This window comes from Python bivittatus, unplaced genomic scaffold, assembly GCF_059951505.1.
Source record: "Python bivittatus isolate LINGU-HERP-01145 unplaced genomic scaffold, Pbiv_v1 ctg000980_np1212, whole genome shotgun sequence".
NCBI classification, from domain to species: Eukaryota; Metazoa; Chordata; class Lepidosauria; order Squamata; family Pythonidae; genus Python; species Python bivittatus.
The window spans coordinates 30,434,230-30,459,536 of NW_028277125.1; the positions used below are offsets into that span (position 1 = coordinate 30,434,230).

Sequence of the window (25,307 nt, forward strand, 5' to 3'; positions counted from 1 at the left end):
CAATCCAGAGCTGAGAATACGTAGAGTTGTGTCTGAACTGAATGGATTGTTGAAAAGCAAAGGAGTGAGTACTTGTGCTGGAAGTAAAGTCAGTGAGACAGTGACAGGCACAGGAGAATATGGTGAGGAACACTGAGTGGGCTTTACAGGAGAAGAGAGTCCAACACAGAGGTACAGGGCCCTTTTTCTAACTTAGTTACACCTGGCTGATTGAATCATTGATACCTTAGGTTGCCTTGGTAAATGTCAAGTCCGTATGAAACCAGACCACATCTATCCACAGTGTAGTGGCAAATGAAGATGTACACTTGACATGTATTACTGAGACTTGGTTGTGCAATGATGGTGATGTTGCCCTGTTGAAGGACTATCCTGGGGTTCAGATTCTACAGCAGCAGCTGCAATACCAAGGATAGGAAGGGGAGACAGGATCAGCACCTTGGCAGTGACTAGTAGCACTGTTCCAGAGATGAATGACTAAAAATAGGTATATGATGGGCTGTGAGGACAAGATAAGGCATTCATTCATTCATTCATTCATTCATTCATTCATTCATTCATTCATTCATTCATAGTTAAACTTGTATGCCGCCCATCTCCCCCAACGGGTGACTCTGGGCGGCTCACAATAACAAAACAGGAAAAAAACACCAATCCCTCCAACAATGGCTAAAAAATAGATGTTCAGTTGCCCTGTTACTTGGGGACAGCCCTCCTGCAATTTCTGGACTTTATTCTGGGGCTGGTATTGGAATCTCCCAGGCTTTTGGTGCTACAGGACTTCAGTCTCCAAGCCTTTGAGGGTCTTGAATGGCTTGGGTATTTATGCCCTCCATAATGATCATGATTGTGTTCCAGGAAATCTCAGTGACCACATACATAGGTGGACACAAACTAGATCTGTCCTTTATTTTGGAGCAGATGAGTTATGGTCTAAGTTATGAAATTGACATCTGTCCTTTGTCACAGGTAGATCATTTTCTGCTCAAGAGTCAGATTGTCAGTGCCCTTAAGCTCTGTGCAGGCAAAAGACCTATTAAGCTGATCTTCTCAGGATTTTGGTAACCCAGTTAAGGCCCTTCCTGGACCAGAAAGCCTAGGTGATGGTAACTCATCACTACTGACCACTACAACATGCTGAATGTGGGGTAGCCTTTGAAAAGGTGTTGGAAACTACCACTGATACAAAATTCAGTGGTCAGACTGCCAGTGGGTTATACCCACTATTGCAGAATAACACCTATTTTGCAGTCACTATACTGATTGCCCGTAAGATTTACTGTGTTGCTTTTTACGTATAAAATCCTATATGATGCAGCACTGGGTTACATTAGGGACTGCCTTGCTGCAAGTCATTCTGTTTGTAACAGCAGCAAAAGAGAACTTGGTTAAAATCCTGTCATTCCAAGAGGTAAAAAGACATGCACCAGAAGACAGTCCTTCTCTGTTGTTGCCCTAACATTGTGGAGCACGTTGCCCCCAGAAATGAAACAAGTCCCTTTGCTTTGGGCTTTTGGGAAAGTGTCCTAAATGAGCATTTGGTCTGAGCTGATGTTAACTGGGCCACCATTTCTACCTCTATATGTTGGTTATGAGGTTGGGTTTTTCTGTGGATTGTTATTTTATGTTTAACTGTTAACTACTTAGAGGTTTGATTGGGGCAGTAGAAACATTCTATCAGTAAATAAATTAAAGGATTACTTTGTATTCTTTATTTTTCTATTTTCAAAATAATCAGTTTTGTGACAGATTAAAAAAGACTCTGAAGTAATACTTTGGACTTCATTGGTGGCCTAAAAGCTTTAAAGATTCTTTCTTTTAAAAAAAGTGTAAATCATTGAGCCAGTAATAAAGATCTAGGGAAGAAAAAGTGTCTACATTTTTTAATCTGCCTTTTTGGTCACCATGAAGGTACATGGGTGGGACAGCTTTCTTTGTTCTACATTATAGGCTTGCATCTATGTGTTCGATTTAAAGAGAAATATTTCCTGAGAACTTCTGAACAATTTACAGAGTTCAAAATTTTCAGTCAGTCAGAGTAGCATGATCTTACTCATACCCAAACGCCTTTTAGAAGATCTATGATTTTACAGCACTCTGAGAATGCAGTAGTTAGGGTGGTCCAGATATCTGTGGAAAGCTTTTCCATAGGAGTGAGCCATCACTGAGAAGGCTTGAATCCAGGATCCCTGAGAATGATTTTCCCCTGCTGGTGTGACTTTCAGCAAACCCTCTCTCCCAGATCTTACTGGATGGGTAGAGACAGCTCAGAGAAGGTAGTCATGAAGATATCCATACCCTGAGCTTATTTAAGATGGCTTTATTTCTTCAGATGGCTAAGTTGACATACCTGGTTATTCCAAATATAACTGAAACTTTCTTCATTTTACACTGAAACATTCAGAGTTTAACAAAGTCTTCTGCTGCAGTGTTACTGTGACAAGTAGCCACTTATAGTCTTTACATTTCATTAAGAGCTACCTCAACATTCTAATGACGTCACAGACTGTCTTGTGCCTCTTAGTAACCAAATTAGAACTTTGAGTTTCTGTATGAATGGTGTACACATGTTTAATGAAGACAGTTTTTATAAAACTATCTGAAATACTTGAAAACAATCCTTTTAAAGGATTCCTAGAAAATAATTGTAAAGAAAACACTTCAGAGGTAATACATTATTGCAGATGCTTGATTTGGGAAAGGAATATCTACTCAGTATGCATATTGCCTAGAAACTTTCTGGTCTTAAATGGTCCATTAATTGGCATGATGCTTAGTTACTTTAATTGCTGTGTTTTAACTTTGCAGTGCTCGTGTTCTTAAGCTTACTGCATTGGAGTCCAGTCGATTCAGCGGTCTTGAACTTCAGTTTTGTGGTTGACTTGTTTTACCCAGCCCCTTGTGTATCTCTTAGCAATGGTGATAGGTCATTCTATATGTAGCTGCTGGGTTCTTGAAAGTAATTCATGATTATGGACAGAATTGAACTTAAGCTTATCTGTACTAGAACTTTGGTAACCAATTAGACTCTTAATTTGCTGAGTAAGTTTCTGTTTATGTTGTGTTGATGTACCTAAACATTGGTAAATCCTGATATATAATACTTGAACTATTTCTGAATATCTATAGAGAAAACTATTGTAATAAACCTCACTGGCACAAATAAAAATCATATCAATATTTATGGTTACTAGACAGTTAGAGTATATAAAGCTGTATTAAGATACCTTGTTTCCTAACTTACAGAGAAAGCATGCATATTTTCAGTTAGAACAAAATCTTGGATTTTAGTTCTGAATACCCCTGTTCATCTGTTAGATATGCAGTTGATTCAGATTGTGAGAAATTACCTAGAAAAAAGAATAGTGCATGAAACTTTTATTTTGTAATGTTATTGTATACAGCAAATTGTGTGCAGTGTCTTCCAATAGTATTTCCTAGGCAGTACAGTTCTAAAGCAGACACAGACACATACACATCATGTGGCTTGATTCATGCTAATCTTTGGTTTAATAATATATTCACTAAGATTGTTCCATGTTGTAATGTCAGCTGTTTTATGTAATATGTCTCTCTGGAAGAACTGTATCAGCTTGATTCTGATTAGTAATATTTCTCTTCAGCAAATCATTAGACTATTTGAGAGGGAACAGTAAACCATAGTTTACTATTACTTTCTTGATCCTGATCATCCATTTCTTCTTCTGGCTGACCATAAAGAGAATAATACTTGTATTTTCTTCCATTTTCAGAGTAACATAATGTCTGAAAAAAGAAACTGCACATAGTTTTAATTTAATTATGTAACCAGGCCAGGGTTATAAACCCTGGTTTGAAGTTTTCATTTTCAGACACATATTCATTATACACCATTTTGTCCCATTTTGGTTATAAATATCAAAGTATGTTTGAATAAAAAAAGGAGCAAAAGTTTTTGATATCCCATGGCTGTGTTAGGGGAGGGAAACACACCAGCAACTGATTCTAAACTATATTTTAGTATTGCATCACCATTCAGCTATTTTTTTGTGTTTGACTTTTAAAATGAATACTATATTTCCATTGTTTAGTTAGTTAACATTAAGCATTTGATTCCTTGATTATCCTTGATGTTTGTACATTAATGGAATACATATGGAATATGTTGTATTTTTATTTTGACATTTAGATATATACAAATAATAAAATGTGTTTGTGTGTGCATGTGCGCATGTATATGAAATTAGTTGTGGTCTTCATGTGTTTTGTTTATTTTAGTTTACTCTGGTGTTTGAACCTGCTCATTATGACTTAATAATACATTCCATTGACTTAGTGTAATGGAAGAACCAATTACTATGGCTTCTTCAGAAAACCGTGGTAAAAATAGTCCTGGTTTTCTTTACACCATTTTACACAAAGGTAGATACCAAAACTGGATTCTGATTTCACTCTCTGTTCATCCATAATTCATGTATCTTAATATAAGCAGAGGGGTTTGGGCATATCTTTGTAATCTTCTGAGGAATCCTGTACGTTCTACTTCTTACATTCTTCAGTTTAAAACATTATTACCTTTGTAAAATAACTTTTACAAAATTCCTGAAGAAAAATTCTAAATAATTTAAAAGGCAAGTAGCCACAAAGATTCAATCTAAATTAAAGCATTTCCCACCTTTCTATCATAATGTCTGATTTCAAACAAGTATCTTTTACTGAAATACTTAATGTTGATACTTGAGATATTACTATAAAAAATCAGTTGACTTGGACAAGATCACTATGATTTTGAATTCTCTTCAAATTGGGGTTACAGCATTATGTTCCATGTCTTTTAATAAAATATGTTGTCAAGTTGCTATCAACATGGCAGTGAAGAAGTAATGAGACTATGTGCCTGTTCTTTAGCCATTGGCAGCCTGCTGCTTCTTGATCCATCCAGAAATTAAATATTTATATAGTACCATAAAATCTCTTCTGAAGGCATAATAATTAAAACAACCACATACTCTGTATTTTTAGGAACTTATTCCAATAGCCTTTCAGTGCCAACATAGTGTGCTGCTATGGATTTCTGTATTCAGCATAGGATTTCTAGTTGTCTTTATAATTTTATCTTGAAGTGTAAACCTGCTTGAAAAGTAGGGGATTTAGAAAGAATAAATACACCCTTAATACCAATTTATTCAACATTGATTCTGTAGCATGGATTGAGTGATTGTATTTCCTCTTAATGTGAATAAACCCCCCTTTTTTGTACATACAGCCCCTTTGTTTTCTCTTTCTGCTATTGCTAAATTCAGTGAATAAATCTATAATCAACAAATAGTTGCCATTTTAGTTTAATTGGAAATATTAGTCACTTTCAGAAAAGTTTCAGCCCATTTCAAAATCTGACTAGATTCTCTTCTGTTTTAAAGTTGGGAACCAGACTTTCCTGATTTAGTTGAAATTGAACTGTAGGCAATGTACAGAATTCTTTGTTCAATCTGTTTACAAAAAAGCTGAAGTAAAGAGAATGTGTGCTGGTAGGAGGAGCAAAAAAATTATTGTATCCATACATGAACTATATCTGACTGATCTTAGTAAAAAGTACATAAAAAGGCAAATTACACTTTTGAGATTATTGGATAGGGAATTAAAAATAAAACAGCCAGTATATTCATTTATATATTATGATGACACTATATTTGGAATACTATGGATAGATGTTGCAATCACACTTCAGAAAAGATTTTGTAGCGTGAGAAAAGATGCAAAAGGAGGGAGGCAGCTAAAGTAATTAAGAGGCTAGAACAGCTGTTTCTCAGTGAGGAAGGTGAAGAGTAATGTGGGAGAGATATATAAAACCATAAAATGGATAGTGTAGGTACGGAGATTTTTTTCTCTCAGTGTTGCAACTAGGGATCATCCACTGAAAATAAATCAGGGAGATTCATGACCAGTAAACGGAAATACTTCTTTTACACAATGCATATTTAAACTGGGATTTACTGGTATGAAATATTATAATGGGCATTGATTTAAATGATTTTGAAAGAGCAGAAAACAAATTCTTGGAAGATCAGGGGATGACTGGCTAATTTGGATACCTGTTTGCTAACTCTGGGATCACAATCAAAATCCCATAAATACCAGCTGATAAGGAGCAACAATGGAAGAGGGTTAACCATCCTAACCATACTTACTTGAAGAATACAGATAGTCCTCACTTAACAACCCTAATTGGGACTGGAATTTCTGTCACTAAGCGAAACAGTCATTGGGCGAAGCATCATGTGACTACCGTTCAGCAACGGCAATTCTGGTAGTCCCAGTTGTGGTCCTTAGGACAGGACCACACCTTCATTAGACCAGGACCTCACACTTCTCCTGCCCTGCTGTGCTGTGCTCACCCCTGCTTTAACTCCACCCATCCACCTATCTCCCCCATCATCTCTGCCCTTTTGGCTGTCCTGCATTTCACTGCTCCCACCACCCCGCCCTCTGATGCCCCCAGCTGACCTTCACTGTCTTCCTCCTGCTGATAAGGTGTGCCCGGCCTGGCCCGAGGCAGCTGCTGACTGAGTGCACCCTTCCCAAGCCCTCAGGGCGGCTGTGCAAGGCTGCACAGAGGCCTCGTGCTGTCAGCAGCTGCCTTGGCCAGGCACACTTTGTCAGCAGTGGGAGGAAGAAGACAGCGAAGGTCAGCTGGAGACAGCGAGGGGCAGCAGAGGGCAGGGTGGCCAAAAGGCAGAGGTGGGGGCCAGATAGGCAGGTGGGGGAAGTTGAAGTGCGCCCTGCAGTTGTAAATGTGGGCGGGCTGCCAAGTGCCCAGATTTTGATCATGTGACTGCAGGGTGCTGCAGTGGCATAACTACTGGTCGTAAATACCATTCGTCCAGCACCATCATAACTTTGAACAGTCACTGATCGAATGGTTGTTAAGCAAGAACTACCTGTAAAAGCCTTTGCACTCAGTGGGATCTAATGCAAAATAAATATTCATATGTTTCCTTGTGTTTGTATCTTGTAAGAACCTGAGAATGTAAGCATAAGAACATAAGCTGCAGTGCCATGCTGGATTGGATCCCTGGCCCATCTTGTCCAGCAGTTTGTTCTCACAGTGGTCAACCCACTGTACAAGGAAACCCACTAGTCTCCCAGCAAATGGCCTTCAGAGGAACTTCATTCAACCCATTCTTCTGTTGCCAGAAGAAGGGAAAAAATGGCTCAATACCTCAATAATGTCTTGACCAGTTTCTTCCCCAGTTTAAGAAGATAAAATCTCCAAGTCAAGCTTGATTGACTATATAGCATAGTTTTCTAGGCATCAGTATGGAAATAGTTTGTCATTGTTGTCTTCTAGGATGATTTTTCAAATTATCTGTCTAGCCAACGTAATCCAAGTACTGGCCAGGCCTTGGTCAGGCCTCGTTAGCTTCTGAATCTAGATAAATTTATCTGGTCCTATCATTTAAAAACCAATCCCAGTTAAGGAGTCCCCAGCACAGCAGAGTCTATGCATATGTATCACAGAGAAAGAATAATTGAGCTCATTGGAATTTATGACACACAAAATATTTCTAGTTTCATGCTAGCTAAATCCATATTTCTGCAATATTTTTTCTATGTAAAAATGCATAGTTATATGTTGAGAGAATGGTTTGTCTGGATATGAAAATGGGATCAGTTATTTTACAGACAATTTTATACAATAGACATTAATACAATTTATTTTAAAATTTTGTCCTGATCCTGCTCTTTTTTGGAGTATGGCACACGTATGTATACATATGCTTATTCAAGAAAGCAACATACATTGAGGGGAAAGTTTTCCAAGACTGGGTTCAGTGGCTTTGGGAACCATAATTGACAAGGTAGGGAAGCTGGGCAGTATTACAGGAATTTTGTCTGTACTTATCTCCCCCCTCCCCCAATTCAATCTTTCTTTTGGGATGTTTCTCTTAAATGCAGCAGCATCTACCTTTTAGGTATATTGGTCCTTAATCTGTTCTAGAAGAAATATATTCTGAAAATCTGACACCAATAAACTCTTAATTTTACTTTTTTATGTCCGCATACAGATGACCATGGATGAAAAATATGTTAACAGCATTTGGGATCTACTGAAAAATGCAATCCAAGAAATTCAGCGTAAGAACAACAGTGGTCTCAGCTTTGAGGAACTGTATAGGAATGCATATACTATGGTATTACATAAACATGGAGAGAAATTATACACTGGATTACGAGAAGTGGTTACTGAGCATCTTATAAATAAGGTATCTGAATGCAATAATATTTACTGAAAACATAGAAAGCGATATCTGCTTTGAACATTTGACTGTCTTTAGAAAAGAGATGGGTATACTTTGGCCTGGGGTGCCTTCTACTTTCTTGTCTGCCTGGAGAATGAAGAGTGTGGGTGATGACAGTATGATGTTGATGGATGAAGGGGCTGAAATTTTGGAATCTGTTTTTTGTTGCTTTCTTTTTGTTTTGCTTTGGGGGAAATTTAAGGGATAGAATTGGTATCTTAAGCTCCTCAAAATGGGGGGGGGGAATTAGCCCAGTTTATGAAGTTTAGGGATTTTTAAGGGGTGCTTTGCATATTTAAACTTCTGCAAAGTTTAAGACATCCGTTTTACCCTTTTAATACCCTAAATACAACAAAAAGTTAGCTTTTTTGGCCCTACACGCTCCAGTGGGGCACTAGGGACCACAGATGGGATACTGGGTTAATGCTGGGTTTTACATTTCCAGCGAATTGTCCGTTTGTTGTTTAGAGAATCTTATGCAAAACTTTTATGTAGTTGGTGATGACAGCTTTCTGTCATGTTTGCTGAAAGAGAAAAATAGCAAATCTTTCTAGGATCTCCTTCATATATAATGTAACTATTATTAGCATAAACTATTTATAAATCATATTTAAGTTTAGAGTGTTTTATAGCTTTACATAATTTACATTAACAATTACATTATTATCTAGGTAAGTCATCCGGTTGTATAGGTTAACATAACCTGAGATATTGGTTATGCTGAGGGGAAAAAAGCCCAAAATAGTATTTTGCTTTATGAGCAGAAGTGGTCTAGTATCAGGCTTGCAATTTTTTTTTCCCCTTTGTTTATACCGAGGTTTGAAGTTTCTAGTTCTGGTTTGCAGCAAACCATTTTTTTAAATTATTTGTATTCAGAAAAATATGGTTTGCCAAATTTGTATGAAATAGCAGATGATTTGCTATAAAACAAAATTTAAAGCTTGTAATTGTGTCTCGTACATGGATGACTGTGGAAAAAGTCAAAGAGCTTAGATCTTTTTGTGCTTGCTGACCAAATCATTGATGGGCTTCAAAGTACATGATATTGCTGATTGTCTGGAAAGCATAAACCTCAGATAAGTAGGTAAAATATAAGAACTTGATAAGTAATAAGGGATTCAGGTAAAGAATTAAACTGTACTAATATTTATTGGTAACTATTGAGTATGTTTAGAGCATTTCAGCTGCAAGTAGAGTTAAATTTTGTAATATCTGTGAGGTCAGAAGTAATAGGTTGTTCTGCTGATATCAGATGTGTAACTTTATCATGAGAATTTTGTATGGCAAGTATGTGTTTGTGCCGTGAGCCAGAATTTGATGTTATAACAGAATAGAATGGAAAAAAAAAATCCGAATTACATTCCAGCATTGTTCACAGATAATGGCACTGTGTGATTGAATATATGTTGTACTATAATTTATTTCTGGCATTGAAAAACTATAGTGGAGAGTTTTCAGTCCTTTTCAGATGGTTGGCACATGTGAAATTTTGATATGGTATTCTCACAGAATGGTCACGTGTGAGTTTTACAGTGTTCCCACTTTGCTTGTGCAACAATTAAAAAAAAAGAAAAAAAACAGTGTGACAACATCCCCCCCCCCTTGCTCTCAACTACTTGGTCTTGAGAAGCACAATTAGTGTGACTTTAGGATTTGGAGATGTAGCATGTACACACTAAGAAATAAATCTCAGCCATTCTACTACAGGTAGTCCTCACTTAACAACTGCCTTGTTTAGAGACCATTTGAAGTTACGAGAGTGCTGATAAAGTAACTTTATGACCAGTCCTCGCACTTACGACCATCACACCATCTCACAATCACATGATTGCCATTTTCACACTTCACAGCCTGCTTCCGACAAGCAGAATGAAGAAGCTGGCAGTAAAATCACAGGATGCGGTCATGTGATGTCTCGCTTAATGACCACATCGCTTAGCGGTTGAGCTCCCAGTCCCAATTGTGGTCATTACGTGAGTACTACCTGTATAGTTATTTGGCCACAAGTGGTTTTTGGCAATCAGTAGGATAGCAGTGTAGGGAGCTGAACCAAACCTGTTTGACTGCTTGGGGATTAGAGAGGTAGAGTTAAATGAAATGTATGGGGACTTTAGGGCCAAAAGCATATTTCATATGGTGTGGTGAAGCTGCCTGTGAAGTGGATACTTCCTTTTTCTACTCTTTTTTAAAATTCCTCTCATCCCTTCATGTTCAGAAGGAAAGTAATAGGAAAAATGAAATGGCTGATGGAGCAGTAGTCCTACATTAGTTGTGAAATGTATTCATTTGTCTATTTGTCAGAAAAGCAGACTCCTTCAGGTCATTAGAGGAGAGTTTTCCTGCTTCAGATACCAAGGGGTCCTGTTAACTGTCATTTGCTCTCTCTGTGTAACTATCTAATTAATGAATTCAGGATAGGAAAAATATTTTATTCCCTATTCTGGCATTTTACCCCTTAAAACCTCCCCCACCCACCTCCCAAAACTCCACAGTGTTTGGCCTCACCCATTCTAGATAAGGCAGGGTATAATTGCCCATCTCTGATCTATATTAAACAATTTATTCCATTAAATATTTTGTTGCAGGTGCGAGAAGATGTGTTAAACTCATTAAATAACAATTTTCTTCAAACATTAAACCAAGCATGGAATGATCACCAGACAGCAATGGTGATGATTAGAGATATTCTGATGTATATGGTAAGTAAAATCTGAAATTCTTGTTACAAAAATGGTCAGTTAAAAAAACAAAATTGTTCCATATTCATAATGTGGGAAAATTGATACAAATTGACATAATTAACTGATACTCTGAAAAAAAAACTTTTGTTTCTGTCATTTATCTGGCTTTTAAAAATACATTATTTCACATGTGCTTTTTCATACTTCCTTGTTATTGCATACTGTTTGATATTTCTGAATTTATATCTATTATCTATTTTTGTGCATGCCAACACTAAAGACAGCATGTAGCAATGAAAAAGCTCATAACAATAAATGCACATAACTCCAAACTTAAAATTAATAACAGTGAAATAATTAAAAATTAAATGGCTGAATGAAGAGATAGTTTTTTGCTGTTTTCCTAACTGAGAAAATTGGAGCTAACCACACTTCCTTGGGTGTGGATTCCACCATCTGAAATTATTCATAATTTGCGTGTGAAGTCGTCTCACTTAATTAGATACCTGTTCTGTTTTAATCAACCCAGGTTATGTCTTGTTCCTCTGTTTTGTTTTAATTTAAAAGAATACTGCTCCAAGATTGCAGAAACAAAGAATTTTGCAAAACCTGGTATATAAATTCAGTGTTAAGCTTTTATTATTCCCAGCCTGGAAGTTTTGAATGTATTGGAGGAGCATTCCACATTTGTAGTGCTGTAGTAGTTCCACATACAATGAAATACAAGGGAGTAGTTTTTCCCTTTAAGTATAATATTGAGGTTGGGATTACAACTAGTAAAGCTCTTAGTAATTCAGATTTGAAAAGGAAATAGTGATTTGGAGTGTGTGGGAGTACCCACGTTGTACTTGTCAACAGTTTTTTAAGAAGCTGCATCTTTTTCTAGGTTTGTACTCATTCCAGGAAAAAGATGTCTTTGACTTAAGGATGTGCTTCTAGATAATTATCTTCGCATTTATGGATAGGCTAGAACATCTTTTCAAATCCAGATCATTGCACAACCCTAGTAACTAACACTGTTACCATTCTGTATAAGTATTTGTCATTTACCTGATTAACAGGAGAACATGCACCATCCAGTTTATTTATTCATGGCTTTGAAACTGTAAAGCACTATATTCAAGATATTTCCCCATTTTTCATATTCTAATAAATTAGATTATTAAATGTGGATGTAAGTAGCCTGTAGCATTATTTTATAATGTTTTGTACATAGTTCCTTTTGCTTAGTACACACAGTGCCTGAAAATGTTGCACTTTAATGCTAGCCTTGTTCCAAAGGACTCCAAATGGTCACTCTTTGAAAGATTCCAAGTAGTCACTCTTTTTGCAGTTCTGATTGCAGCATATAAAACACAATTTTACACTTTTTATTGCCTTTTAATCAATTATGTTATAATTTCATACATATAAAGTCATTTGTATGTTTTGTTCTGTTTGAAAGAACTTAAATATGTTACGTTTATATACATTGTAAATAACGGGTGGGAGCCCAGTTTAATCTAGATTTTATGTTTTGAAATCAGCAAACTCGTTACTAATTTAAGTCCAGCTGATTTCAGTAGGCCTATTCCAAGTATAACTTGGTTTGCATTCAACTCATTAATGATTAATACATTTATCCAGTTTACATTTTGCTATAAATGTAATAGTAATTTTGATAATATTGAAGGGTCTTTTGATAAGAAACTGGATAAAAAGCACATTGTAGAGATGTGCTGAAGCAGGTTTAAGTAATTCAAGTATAGATAAACTTCTGTTATATAGATATATTGAACAGAAGCTTTGTATTTGTATTTGTACTTTGATTTTAGGACCGCGTGTATGTACAACAAAACAATGTGGAAAATGTCTACAATTTGGGATTAATAATCTTTCGAGATCAAGTTGTACGGTACGGGTGCATTAGAGATCATCTCCGACAGACCTTGTTGGACATGATTGCAAGGGAACGGAAAGGAGAAGTGGTAGATAGGTATGTCTCCACAAATGAATTACATTTGACATTGTTTTAGATAAATTGTTGTGTTTTTTTAACTCATGAATCATTTTCTTGCTATTAGATTTTATTGGCATTTTGTTCAATCTCATATTTCATTTTTCATCTCTGGCATTTTAGTTGTTTTGGCCTATTATGAGGGAGGTCTGAGGGCTGTTAAAATGTTTTCAGGGACTAGATTGCCAACCTGACATTTAGAGAGTTCATAATGCCTACAGCAATTGAGACGAGGACTTCCACTTCCTAACTAAATTGTGGTAGCTAAAAAGCATAATAACCATTGGATTCAGATTTAGTAGTCTCTGACTGTCTGTCTGTCTGTCTGTCTGTCTATCTGGCTACCCATCTACTAGTGGAGCTCTGGGCAGCAAAAGAATGAAAGCATATCCAATCTGTTGAAGAAAAAAAAACAACTTGAAGTCCCCATAGAAATCTCATTTCAAACAATTTACATGCATCCACTCCAGAGTTCCAGTGAATTAACCTCCTGGCCCCAGTGCCTGGAGGAAGAACCAAGACTTCATGGCCTTCCAAAAAGCCAACAGGTCAGAGTTGTTGCTATCTCTGAAGGGAGTCTGTTCCATAAGGCAGGTGCCATGACAGAGAAGGGATGCTTCCAAGGACCCACCAGGTTACACTACTTCAGTGAGGGGACCCAAAGCATGACCATTCTGCCAGATTTGGTGGGATGGGCAGAAACAATTGGGGATAGGTAGTCCTGCAAGTAACCTGGCCCAATGCCATGTAGGAGTTTCAGCACCTTCAATTGTATCCAGAAGCCTTATGTCAATTTATTGTTCAGAAGTAAAATGAATTGATTTCCAAAACACACACCAATAGAAGTTGGGGGTAAGTGGTTTTCCGAAAACTGACAGCGATAGCCTTTTTCTTTTTTCTTTTGCTTTGGTAAGCATTGTATACTATTACCTTAGGATGATAATAAAAAAGGCCTTTCTCAGTGCTGTTTTAGCTCTTTAATTAATTGAAAGTTTGATAAATGTAACACTTATTTTTGTGTTAAACTCAGACATGGAATAGGGTTGGAAATAATACAGGTAACTCTTACTGAATAATTTTAGTGAAAATAATTTAATTTTCACTAAAATGAACCTAACCTGCAAATCTTACTGTTTTGACAGAGGAGCAATAAGAAATGCTTGCCAGATGTTAATGATTTTAGGCCTTGAAGGAAGATCAGTCTATGAAGAAGACTTCGAAGCTCCATTTCTAGAGATGTCAGCAGAATTCTTTCAGGTATAATATTGCTTTTCAGTATTTACAAATGGTAATAAGATGGATCCTCCCAAAAGTTTACAAATTCCTGTTACTGATTTCCAGATTAATAAATACCAGTCTGGAGAATTGTTGTTGGCACCTAATGGAGGGTGGTTCATGCTTCAGTTTTCCCTTTGCTCTGAACATGAGGCTATGCTCACTCAGCCTTGGTCTCAGCTGACATTAATGCATAGCAAATATAAAGTTAACACAATAGGTATGGTGATGATCAATAGGTATTAGTCACTTGATCAATTACTGCTAAGAGGAAAATAATGGTTCTGATTAATTTTTTGTAGTGTTTCATAGTTTCTGTAGTGTTCCATTTGCCTCTGCTTTATTTTATTACAGATGGAAAGTCAGAAATTTTTAGCAGAAAATAGTGCTTCGGTTTACATAAAGAAAGTAGAAGCTAGAATTAATGAAGAAATAGAACGTGTGATGCACTGCCTTGATAAATCAACTGAAGAGCCAATTGTCAAAGTTGTTGAGAGGGAGCTTATTTCTAAGCATATGAAGACCATAGTGGAAATGGAAAATTCTGGTCTAGTTCATATGTTGAAAAATGGAAAAACAGAAGGTAAGTCTGTGGATACCATCTGCAATGATAGTGAAGCCTCATATGGACTCTAACTGAGAAATTCCAGATGATTTCAAAATGATAACAAAGAAGGGGAAAGGCAAGCTGATCCAGAGTGAGAGGGCTGTGATCAAGAATGTCTGTTTCTAAGTTCCTGTTCCTTTAATATATCAGCTGGGGGAGGCAATTGCAGCATCCTTTTTTTGCCCTGCACATTCTTCTTGGAGAAAATTGTCCTATAGATATCAAGAACTCAAGCCATAAAGGTCTTTATAGATAATAACTAGCAGTTTGAATTGGACCTGGAAGCCTACTAGTAGCCAGTGCAGCTAATGCAAGATTGGTATTATCCTATTGTATGGCTTCTAGGAGTCAGCACACATATGATTATATTCTGCACCACTTGAAACTTCTGAATTGTTTTCAAGGACAGTTCCATATCAATTGAATTGCAGTAATCCAACTGCAAGTTGATAAAAACGCAAGTTACTGTTGCAAAGCTTCTGGATCCAGGAAAGTTTGTAACAGGCACACCAGCTGAAGCTAGATAAATGTTTTCCTGACCCCAGCTACCACCTGCTTCTCCAGGAGGAGCTGTGAGTCTAGAATAGCACCCATATTGTCTACCTGCTTTTTCAGATGTAGTTTTTAGAGCCAAAGTTGGTGCTGTCCTGGAATGAGATGACTTCTGCACAAACAGCAGCTCAGCCTCAAAGGATTTTATAGATCAAAACAAGCACATTAAATTGCAGCTGGAAGTTGCAGGTCCTGAAGTCCTAGAGTAGTATTTGCCCAATGATGGGTGCCAAATATCACCTGGGTCATTGTGTTTTGGACCAATTGTAGCTTCTGACTGTCCTTTAAAGGCAGACCCATGTACAGCCAATACAGTAGTCCAAATGTGTATGCCTTGGAGTTCCAGGCCTAGCCCAAGGAACTCCAAGAGACAATGCAAAATCAGTTCAGCTATGTTTATTAGCTACAACCTCAAGCAAGAATCTTCCCAGACAGAAACCCCAGGTCCCAAGTCAGGCAGCCACAACAGTGTGAATTCTTCAGGGAGGTGCCAGTCTCATCCTCTTGTAGTTTCCACACTCCTGCGGCGAGCTAAGAAAATGCTTATCTCCCTGAGCCTGGCCTTCGTAATTCCATTCCATCACAAATGGGTAGTAATGAGAGTTAGTATTCAAAAAGGCTGCAGCTGGTGCAGCAGAAAAGGAGGTGGAGGAACTCAGTTATAGCATCAGATATGTGGCCAGGTGCTGACTGTGGAACAGATCATAAACTACTCAGTGCAGGTTTCAAGTTAAGCTAAAGAAGAGAAAGCAGTCAGTTTTCACAATGTAATATTGAACATATACCCACCATTTTCAAGGAGAACATCAGGAATTGCTTTGAAGTCCTGAACCTTATTGATAGAGAACTAGAGAATGAACTCAAAGAAGTTGTTAAGTATGAGAAAAGAGACTGCTAAAGATGAAGAAACAGAACAAAACAAACTGAATGTCAGAACAAATGGTGGAAATTGCCAAGAAGAAGAGGAGAGAAACCAAAGCCAAGAAAGACAAACATCTCAGAAAGGAGCTTAACCAAGAGTTTCAGTGAGCTGTTAGAAGAGACAAGCAGTATTACAACATCTGTAAAGAAAGTGAAGATGGAAACAGATATAGAAAAACAAGGAAAGTCTTTCAAAGAACTCTGAACTCAGAAGGAGGTTTGAACCTCAAATTGGTATGCTAAAGAACACTAATAGATAATAACTGATTCAAAGGCAATCAAGTTAAGATGGAAGGAGTATGTATTGTCGAAGGCTTTCATGGCCAGCATACGATGGCTGGTGTGGGTCTTCCAGGCTGTGTGGCCGTGTTCTGGAAGTTTTGTTTCCTAACGTTTCGCCAGCACCTGTGACCGGCATCTTCAGAGTGCAGGAGCACAGACAGGAGCAGTTCTCTCTGTGCCCAGGGTGATGTGACCCTTTTTGTGGGTATTTATAGAGAGCTCCTGTCTGTGCTCCTGCACTCTGAAGATGCCAGTCACAGGTGCTGGCGAAACGTTAGGAAACAAAACTTCCAGAACACGGCCACACAGCCCGGAAGACCCACACCAGCCATGGAAGGAGTATATTGAAACACTGTACAGTAGAAGTGTCAACATCCAAGATATCTGAGAAGAGATTCCCTACTTACAAGAACCTCTAGTACTAAAAGATGAAGTTAGATCAGCATTCTAGTCATTACCAAGTCAGAAGGCTACAGGAATTGATGGCATACCCACTGAAATATAGCAGGCAACAGAAGAAGAATCAGTCAAGGTTCTAAACAAGCTATGCCAGCAAATCTGAGGAATGACACAGTGGCCAACCAATTGGAGGGGGGCAATCTACATTCCAAAAAGAGAGAGACTTAACAGAATGTGCAAACTACCATACAATATCATTAATTTCACATGCTAGCAAAATCATGCTTAGGATCATCCAATGCAGATTAGAGCCCTACATGGAAGAAGAGATGCCAGATGTTCAAGTTGGCTTTAGAAGAGGCTGAGGAATATGAAACATAATTGCTGATTCATGCTGGATAATTGAGAAAGCCAAAGAATACCAAAAAAAAAAAAAGTCACTATGTGCTTCATTTATTATAGAAAGGCCTTTGTTTGTGTTAATCACATCAAACTCTCGAATGCGTTCAGAAAAATTGGAATCCCAGAACATCCCATTGTTCTCATAAGTAACTTAAATATAAGCCAGGAAGCTATGGTATGGACAGAACATGGTGAAAAAGACTGACTCCAGTTTTTTACATTTCATTTTTATTTATTTGTTCAAATTTATTAGCCACCCAACTCCAATGGTTGGCAAAGGAGTGCAGGAAGGCTGTACTACTCTCCCTTTATTTATTCAACTTGAATATATGTTAAGGGAAGCTGGATTGGAAGAAAAGTGTGATTTTAAAATTGGCAGAAGAAACACCAATAACCTGTGCTATGCTGATGATACTTCCTTGATAGCCAAAAATGCAAAAGATTTGCAAGCTCTGGTAATAAAAGTCAAGGAGCACAGTGAAAAAATGGGACTAAAATTAAATATAAAAAAGACCAAAGTAATGACAACAGGTAGAACAACCAGCCTTAGAATTGACCGTGAAGAGATTGAAGTGGTGGATACCTTCTGCCTTTTATAGTCAACCATCAACAGTAAAGAAGCAAGCAGTCAAGAAATGCACCACAGACTAGCACTTGGTAGGGCAGCCAAGAAAGCCTTAGAAAAGATATTCAAATGTTGTGATGTGACTGTACCTACAAAGATCAGAATATTGCAAGTTATGGTATTCCCTGTGACACTCTATGAAAGCAAAAGTTGGACTTTGAAGAAACAGGATAGGAAGAGTATTGACACTTCTGAACTTTGGTGTTGGAGAAGACTTCTGAGAATACCATGGACAGCCAAGAAAACAAACAGGGCATTAAACAAATCAACCCAGAGTTCTCACTCAAGGCATAAGTAGCAAAGTTCAAATTACTCTACTTTGGACACATTGTGGGAAGACCTAGCTCTCTGGAGAAGGGTCTAATTCTGGGAAAGAAAAGAGGACAACCAGCAGCAAGGTGGATGGACCCAGTTACAGTGGTGATGAGTGCACTGTTGAAAGAGCTGAAAGAGCAAGTTAGGGACAGATCGTCATGGAGAAGATCTATCTATGTGGTCACTAAGAGTTGACAACAACTTGATGGCATGTAATCCGTCAATAGCTCTGTCTTACAAACATACTCTAAAAGCATCCATAATGATAAAAGTAACTATGTGTAAAATCTACCATCCCAGCAAAGGAAGATTTCAGAGAACAGCAGTGGAACATCCTGTTTTTCACTAGATCATGGCAATCCATCTGTTCCAGATATGGTTTTCTGCAAGTAAACCTTCAGAATTGGAAGCAATTTGTCCATGCATCAGTGTGGTCCAGAGGTGAAATAGAATATTCTGGAGTTTTCTGGAACCTTTTGTTCCTGAAATGATAGTTTTGGCACATCCCAAATTGAAAGCATGATAAATTTAAAGCAGGAATGTTAAAAAACCTAGGTAGATAAAAATGTTTTGAGCCCCTCCTAAAGTGTAATAAAAGGGGGATTTCACTGAACTCCAGTAGTAGTTTTGTGGATAATATGGACCCTGTCACAGGGAAAGCATAATTGATCTTTGATGTCTAACATACTTGTAGCAGAACTTAAAACAAGTACCTCTTTAATGATTTTAGAATGTAAGAAGGACAATACAGGACTGAATGGTCCTGTAACTAGCATAGTCTTTCAACTTGTAAGGCTGTATACACCTTAAATTGAACTTAGAAGATGATTTGAAACCACTAACGTTTTTGGGGAGCTAATGTCTTAAAACAGGCAATACTTTCAGGGCAGCTGCAATTTCTAGAGTGCATTCATGGGCCATTCCATTAAGAGCACAATGCAAGATTCTAACCTTGAGGTTATGAGTCACCAGCATATAAGTCACTGAACCCGCTGTCTCTTCTGTAGGTAGAGATATACCTGGCTTATCAGCCAAAACTGATAAAATGTAAACCTGCTCCTTCATCCTATCCAGAAAGGTATATTTCCTAAATCCTGAAGTCCAGTTCCTGGAATGAATAACAACTCTATCTTGTTTGAATTCAGTATTACTTCTTCCTTTGAAACCTGGAGATTATATTGCAGCACCTCATATTCAGTGTAAAGGTTTATTTAGGAATTAATCAGCAAAGTATGTTAATTAAATAGAATTCCAATTTGGTTTGTTTCCTGCAACAAAAATTATGCTGTACTTAATATTGTTAGTAGCATTCAATGAGATTGTAACTGTGTGTTTCAGTTTTCACCCAACAGATGTTTCGTGTTGTGAACCAAAATATTCTTTGGTGTAGAAGGAGTCAAAGACCACTATGGTATTCAGTATTGAGATAGCATGTCTGTATTCCACGACGGGATGAAGGCATGAGATGAATTTAACAAAATTGGAAAATTTAATGAAACTTCAAAAATATCTTGTTTTGCTTATCTGCTGTGTAATGCTAGAAATATATTAGTAGTAGATGTCAGTATAAATATGTATATTTCTATTGTAGATCTTGCTTGTATGTACAAATTATTTAGCCGTGTCCCAAATGGTCTAAAGACAATGTGTGAATGTATGAGTACCTATTTGAGGGAGCAAGGTAAAGCCCTTGTATCTGAAGAAGGTGAAGGAAAGAACCCAGTGGACTATATTCAGGTAGCCAAAGTCTTTAAACCACTCTTTTTTTTTCTTATGATGAAAATATTTCCTTTAGCAGAAGTGTACTTACATAATTCAAATTCTATAATGTTTCATGGTAGAGATAAGTGAAGAGAAAGTATTAAGACTAATTTTTTCCCCTGAAATTTAAAAATGTATTTACATTTTAATACTCTTCATTAAGTTCTCAAACTAGCTAATTTTTTTTGTATGAGATAAGCTAGGCTTTTTCATGACTAAAAACAGAGATGGGCAATCTTAATATGGTTCATGCTATTGTGCATAGGTGCACAAATGCTCCAGTAAAAAGTACTCTATGTAGCTCCCATTTTCTTCCCTCTGAAATCTTTCTCTAAGTTAGTTTGTGAAAGTCTCACTCTGAAGAACATAACTGACCAGATTCTCAGTTCAGACTCTCTGAAGTGATAGTAAATGAGGATGCTGAATTTATTATACTTGGTCAATAGTTATGGGTCCTCAATAAGTCTGTGTTTGTTTCTCCAGGGATGGTTAGAGTTATGAGGAATTTAACTGTTTTCCTAGCCAGAATTTCTACCCAGTTTGTCAAGTGGATGAAAGCTCCTTTTGACCACTGTCTGTGTCAGTGAAATGCTTTTTTTCTTGAGAAACAAACCAGGCTTTTCAGGAGGCCTCTTTTCCCAGGAAGAGAAGCACGTTTCTGGACCAATAGCAATAAGCATAGGCGTCTATTGCCTTAGGGTATGCAGTATTAGGGATTGCCATCTCTCTCATTTTCACTTTAAGGTATCATTTGGGAAGCTATTGCAATTAATATTTCGATCTTTATAAAATATTATAGTATACACAGAAGACAAGGGGACGATGCAGCCTTCTTTGTTAAGGGAGCTGATTTAAATCAGCAGCACTTTATAATACATCTCCTTTACAGTTTTCATTTGAAAATACCTTCTTAGCTTCAGGCTAGATTTTTATCTTCCAATATTGTACACATCACCATGGCTGCCTTTTGGGTAAATGCTAAATCAGAAGTATATCTGATTCACATAATCTTCTCCAGAAGATAGAATTTTAGAGATATCCTTAAATATAATATTTCCAGACAAGATCCTGCATTGTTTTCTACAAAAATAAGTCACATAATTTAGCCCTATCTGGTATTAGTCAAATGATGGTTTCACTGGAGCCAAGGGAATCCCATTCAAAAATCCAGCTGAATAATTGTGATTGTCGATACCAGCATGGAGGCTTAGTTCAGGAGAATGAATCCCAAGTCATTATCCCCAGAAGAGTCATAGAAGAACACACATTTTCTTAAAGATACTCATCCAGCCTTACTCTGTTTTATTATGGTACTGCAAGGGCAATATATCTATGGGAGTATAAGATGGTGCTAGGGAATAACAGCTAGGGAAACCTCAGCATCCAAGTTACGGGATTCTTGATGACAATTAAAGTTACCAGTCCTATAACTTCCAAAAATAATAGTGACTGTGATTTTCATGTAAAATATAGTAGAAATCTAAAAAATAATATGCTTTGTTGTTCTAAGGGCTTACTGGATTTGAAGAGTAGGTTTGACCGCTTCCTTCAAGAATCTTTTAATAATGACAGGCTCTTCAAACAAACTATTGCGGGTGATTTTGAGTATTTCCTTAACCTCAACTCTAGATCTCCAGAGTATCTCTCGTTATTTATTGATGACAAGCTAAAAAAAGGAGTCAAGGGAGTAAGTATACTTTCTTTAATAACTATGCAGTTTTTCTGACAAAACAGCTGCAAAAACATGTATTTCTTTGTGCTAATTTATTAATATAGTGCAATAATAAACACTGCAGATGAATGTACAAGCTCTGTAAATATGAAAAAAAATATTGTACAACTTTGTAAGCAATAAGGATGTGGATTTTTTTTTAGAAAATAAAGAATGAATAAATTTCTTTTATTACATCTTTTGCAGATGTAAACCTCTGCAAAAGACACTGCATATGTGTATATATTGTTAAACCATCTTTAAATAGTGAGTATAGGCCTCCATACCTGCATTTCTTTGTCAGAATTAGGTATGTACATAGAAAACTACTAATAAAAGTTAATAATATGCTCATACCAAAATCATATATAGGTACTAAGCTAGGCATGGAGAACATTTTCCTTACACAAGAAAGATTGGTTATGAGCTCTCAGCCAATTGTGGGCAGTATCTGAGCCAAAAATTAACAGATTTTGAAAGATACTTTTGTCTTTCAGTTATTCCATCCTGTATGTCTTTCTCTTTGCTATCACCCATTTTGAAGGAATTACATTATCTAGATTCCTTTCTGCCAGCTTTCAGACCTGAGCACAGTACAAAGACAATATTGATCATGCTTGTCGCACGGGTTAGGAATGGGAGGTGTGGTGGTTCTCCTTCCTCCAGAGCCAGTTTAGGTCACTGTTGATGGGGGGCAGAGATCTAGCCATTGCTTTGCAGAGTGCCTCAGGGGTTTGGTTCTCTCCCTGCTCCTGTTTAACAATTATGTGAGACTTCTGGGTGAGGTCATCCATTGGCACCGAGTTAGATGTCATCAATATGCTGATGAGACTCAGTTGTACATCTCAAATCCAGACCCTCCAAGTGATGCCATTGAGGTTCTGTTTTGGCATTTGGGAGCTGTGGGGGTCTAGATGGGGAGAAGAGGCTCAGACTCATCCCTTGTAAGAATGGCTGTGGATTTTGGAATCCCGAAGGTCTGGAGATTTTGTATCTTTGGTTCTAGATGGGATAGCACTGCTGCAAACAGATCCAGTGCACATTTTAAGGGTCCTCCTAGAGTCATGGCTCCTGCTTGAAGAGCGGGTGGCAGCTGTGGCTCCAAGGTCTTTCTACAGCTTTACCTTGTGCACCAGTTGCATCTCTTGAATTGGGAGTCCCAGCTCACAGTCATTCCTGCCACAGTCACCTCATGATTGGATTAATACAATCCACTCTACCTGAAGCTGCCCTTAGTGACTACTTGGAAACTTCAGCTGGTCCAAAATGCAGAGGCATGAATAGTTATTGGCATACCTCAGTATGCACTTCTTTGTGAGCTGCACTGGTTGCCAGTTTGCTTCTAGATACAATTCAAGGTGCTGGTCCTTACCTATAAAGCCCTTCATGGAACGAGACCCAATTACTTGTGGCAACATGGTTGTTTAAGCTGTCACTTTTAAAGATTCAAGACTAAAATATTAAGTAACTTTATTTCATTAAGGTGAACTTTTTTGTTATAAATGTTGCACACAAGCATTTATAGTGGTTTGAGTTTTGTTTTTGTTTTGTTCAGGTCAAGAATGGGTCAGATAAAATATTCCTAGTTTTTCAAATCCTGCCTAAATTAACAGCATTTATTTTAAATAATAAAATAATTTATTTTTGAGAAATATTTTCTATAAAAGTCATAGTTTTGACTATTTTAACTATTAATTAATAAATTGACTAATGCTTTTCTCTTTATAGCTAACTGAGCAAGAAGTAGAGACTATATTGGACAAGGCAATGGTTTTGTTTAGATTTATGCAAGAAAAAGATGTATTTGAACGATACTATAAGCAGCACTTAGCAAGGAGGCTTCTGACAAACAAAAGCGTTTCAGATGACTCAGAGAAAAATATGATATCTAAGCTAAAGGTAAGATCAGTCTCTATAACTATTTCTTAGTGACTTTTCCACTTAGCTTTAGTTTTATGCCAATGTTTATTCAATGGGACAAATTGCAATGTAATCAATTCTTTCAATTAATTGTAAATGTTATACAATGTTAAGCAGCTATATTTTGTTCAAACATTTTGTTTTTGTCAGCAAAGAATTATTAAGTCAGTATAGTATAGTGGTTAAAAAGTTGGACTAAGTCTGAGGACCCAAGTTCAAATCCATTTTCAGCCATGGAATCTCAATGTGATGTAGTGCCAGTCACAGTCTCTCAGCTCAGATTACCTCATAGGACTATTGTGGGCTATCTCAGCTTGAGTTCCAGTAGAAATGCAGAATATAAATCAAAAGCATCAATGCTATTTTTAAAATCTGAAGCTCGAATAATTAAGATATTGCTTCCTATGAACTTTGAGTATGCACTTATGCTGCAATCTGGGAAATCATGCAAGAGTTGTCATTGTAGACTACTGAGAAAGTCCTAGTGGATAGGGAAGGTATTTTTCTTCAAGCTGCAAGTATCTTCCTTATTCATAGAATATGATTTTTTTTTCGTCCTGCTTGGAAGAAGCAGATGGATTGATTCTGTAAGTTAGTGGTTCCTAAAAACAGTCCTCCTGGAAGGCAAAATTCCCATCCAATCCCCCAAACCACAAAGTTTTACATTCCTACTTTTAGCACGTGCTTGAATGAATATGAATTTGCAATGATATATAAGGATGATCTATGCTTTGAGAGGTCTAAGAAAATTAATGATTTAGAGAGATTTAATGGGAATATTGCCATTCTCTATTCCATGTTGAATTTTAAAAGATTGGGATGGTAAATTCTTATTTTCAGTAAACTTTATTAGAGTAATTAGATCTCTTGACAGTCGAAAGGTATAAATTAGCATCATTACTTGTTGATGTTTACTGCTGCTTTATTAGTGCTTGGAACCAAATAGAATGAGGTATTTTTTCATAATGTTCTTATTTATAGAGGAAAAGTACTTAAATATTTGTACTGTAATTCTAAATAGCCAGCCTGAAGATGCTTTTTTTTAATTTAAAATCATGCTATAAATAACTTCCTTTTGCAGACTGAATGTGGATGTCAGTTCACATCAAAATTGGAAGGAATGTTCAGGGACATGAGCATCTCAAACACAACAATGGATGAATTTAGGCAACATCTACAGGCAACAGGGGTAAGATGCACATTTTTGGCTTACTCCGGGGATTCACAGACTTTTTGATCTGGTGGAGACATTTGGAAGTTGGAGAACCGGGTGTGTGAGCCTTTGTCAGGTATCACCCTGCCAAGGCTGAGCAAGTAATTTACTGTAAAAAAAGAAAAAAATCCTAAGAAGCCTTACAAAAGAATTCCAGCAACCATTATGTATCAAAAGTAAGTCATTCCTATAGTGAAATCAAAGTTTTTATTTCTGTGCCTCTTCCTTTTGCCTGAGCTATGCAATAGGCTAGAGAGCACTCTCTTTTGGGCACAAGGCTAGAGTTCCATCTGTGTCTTGTTTTGGGCAATGGACAGATTTGATACCAAGTCATTTTCCTCTGACTGTATGAGAACTGTCTCTTAACA

The 25,307-nt window shown here is 37.1% G+C and overlaps 1 protein-coding gene across 1 annotated transcript in view; it reads left to right on the forward strand.

Moving 5' to 3' along the window:
- CUL3 (cullin 3) overlaps positions 1-25,307 on the forward strand; it is a 58,524-nt gene that overhangs the window by 13,050 nt on the left and 20,167 nt on the right. Inside the window, exons 2-10 of the mRNA XM_007425576.4 lie at positions 8,046-8,243; positions 10,865-10,978; positions 12,775-12,935; positions 14,099-14,213; positions 14,586-14,814; positions 19,926-20,071; positions 21,606-21,782; positions 23,535-23,705; positions 24,808-24,915. Coding sequence (XP_007425638.1) covers positions 8,046-8,243; positions 10,865-10,978; positions 12,775-12,935; positions 14,099-14,213; positions 14,586-14,814; positions 19,926-20,071; positions 21,606-21,782; positions 23,535-23,705; positions 24,808-24,915 — 1,419 coding nt within the window. The remainder of the gene's footprint in view (positions 1-8,045; positions 8,244-10,864; positions 10,979-12,774; positions 12,936-14,098; positions 14,214-14,585; positions 14,815-19,925; positions 20,072-21,605; positions 21,783-23,534; positions 23,706-24,807; positions 24,916-25,307) is intronic.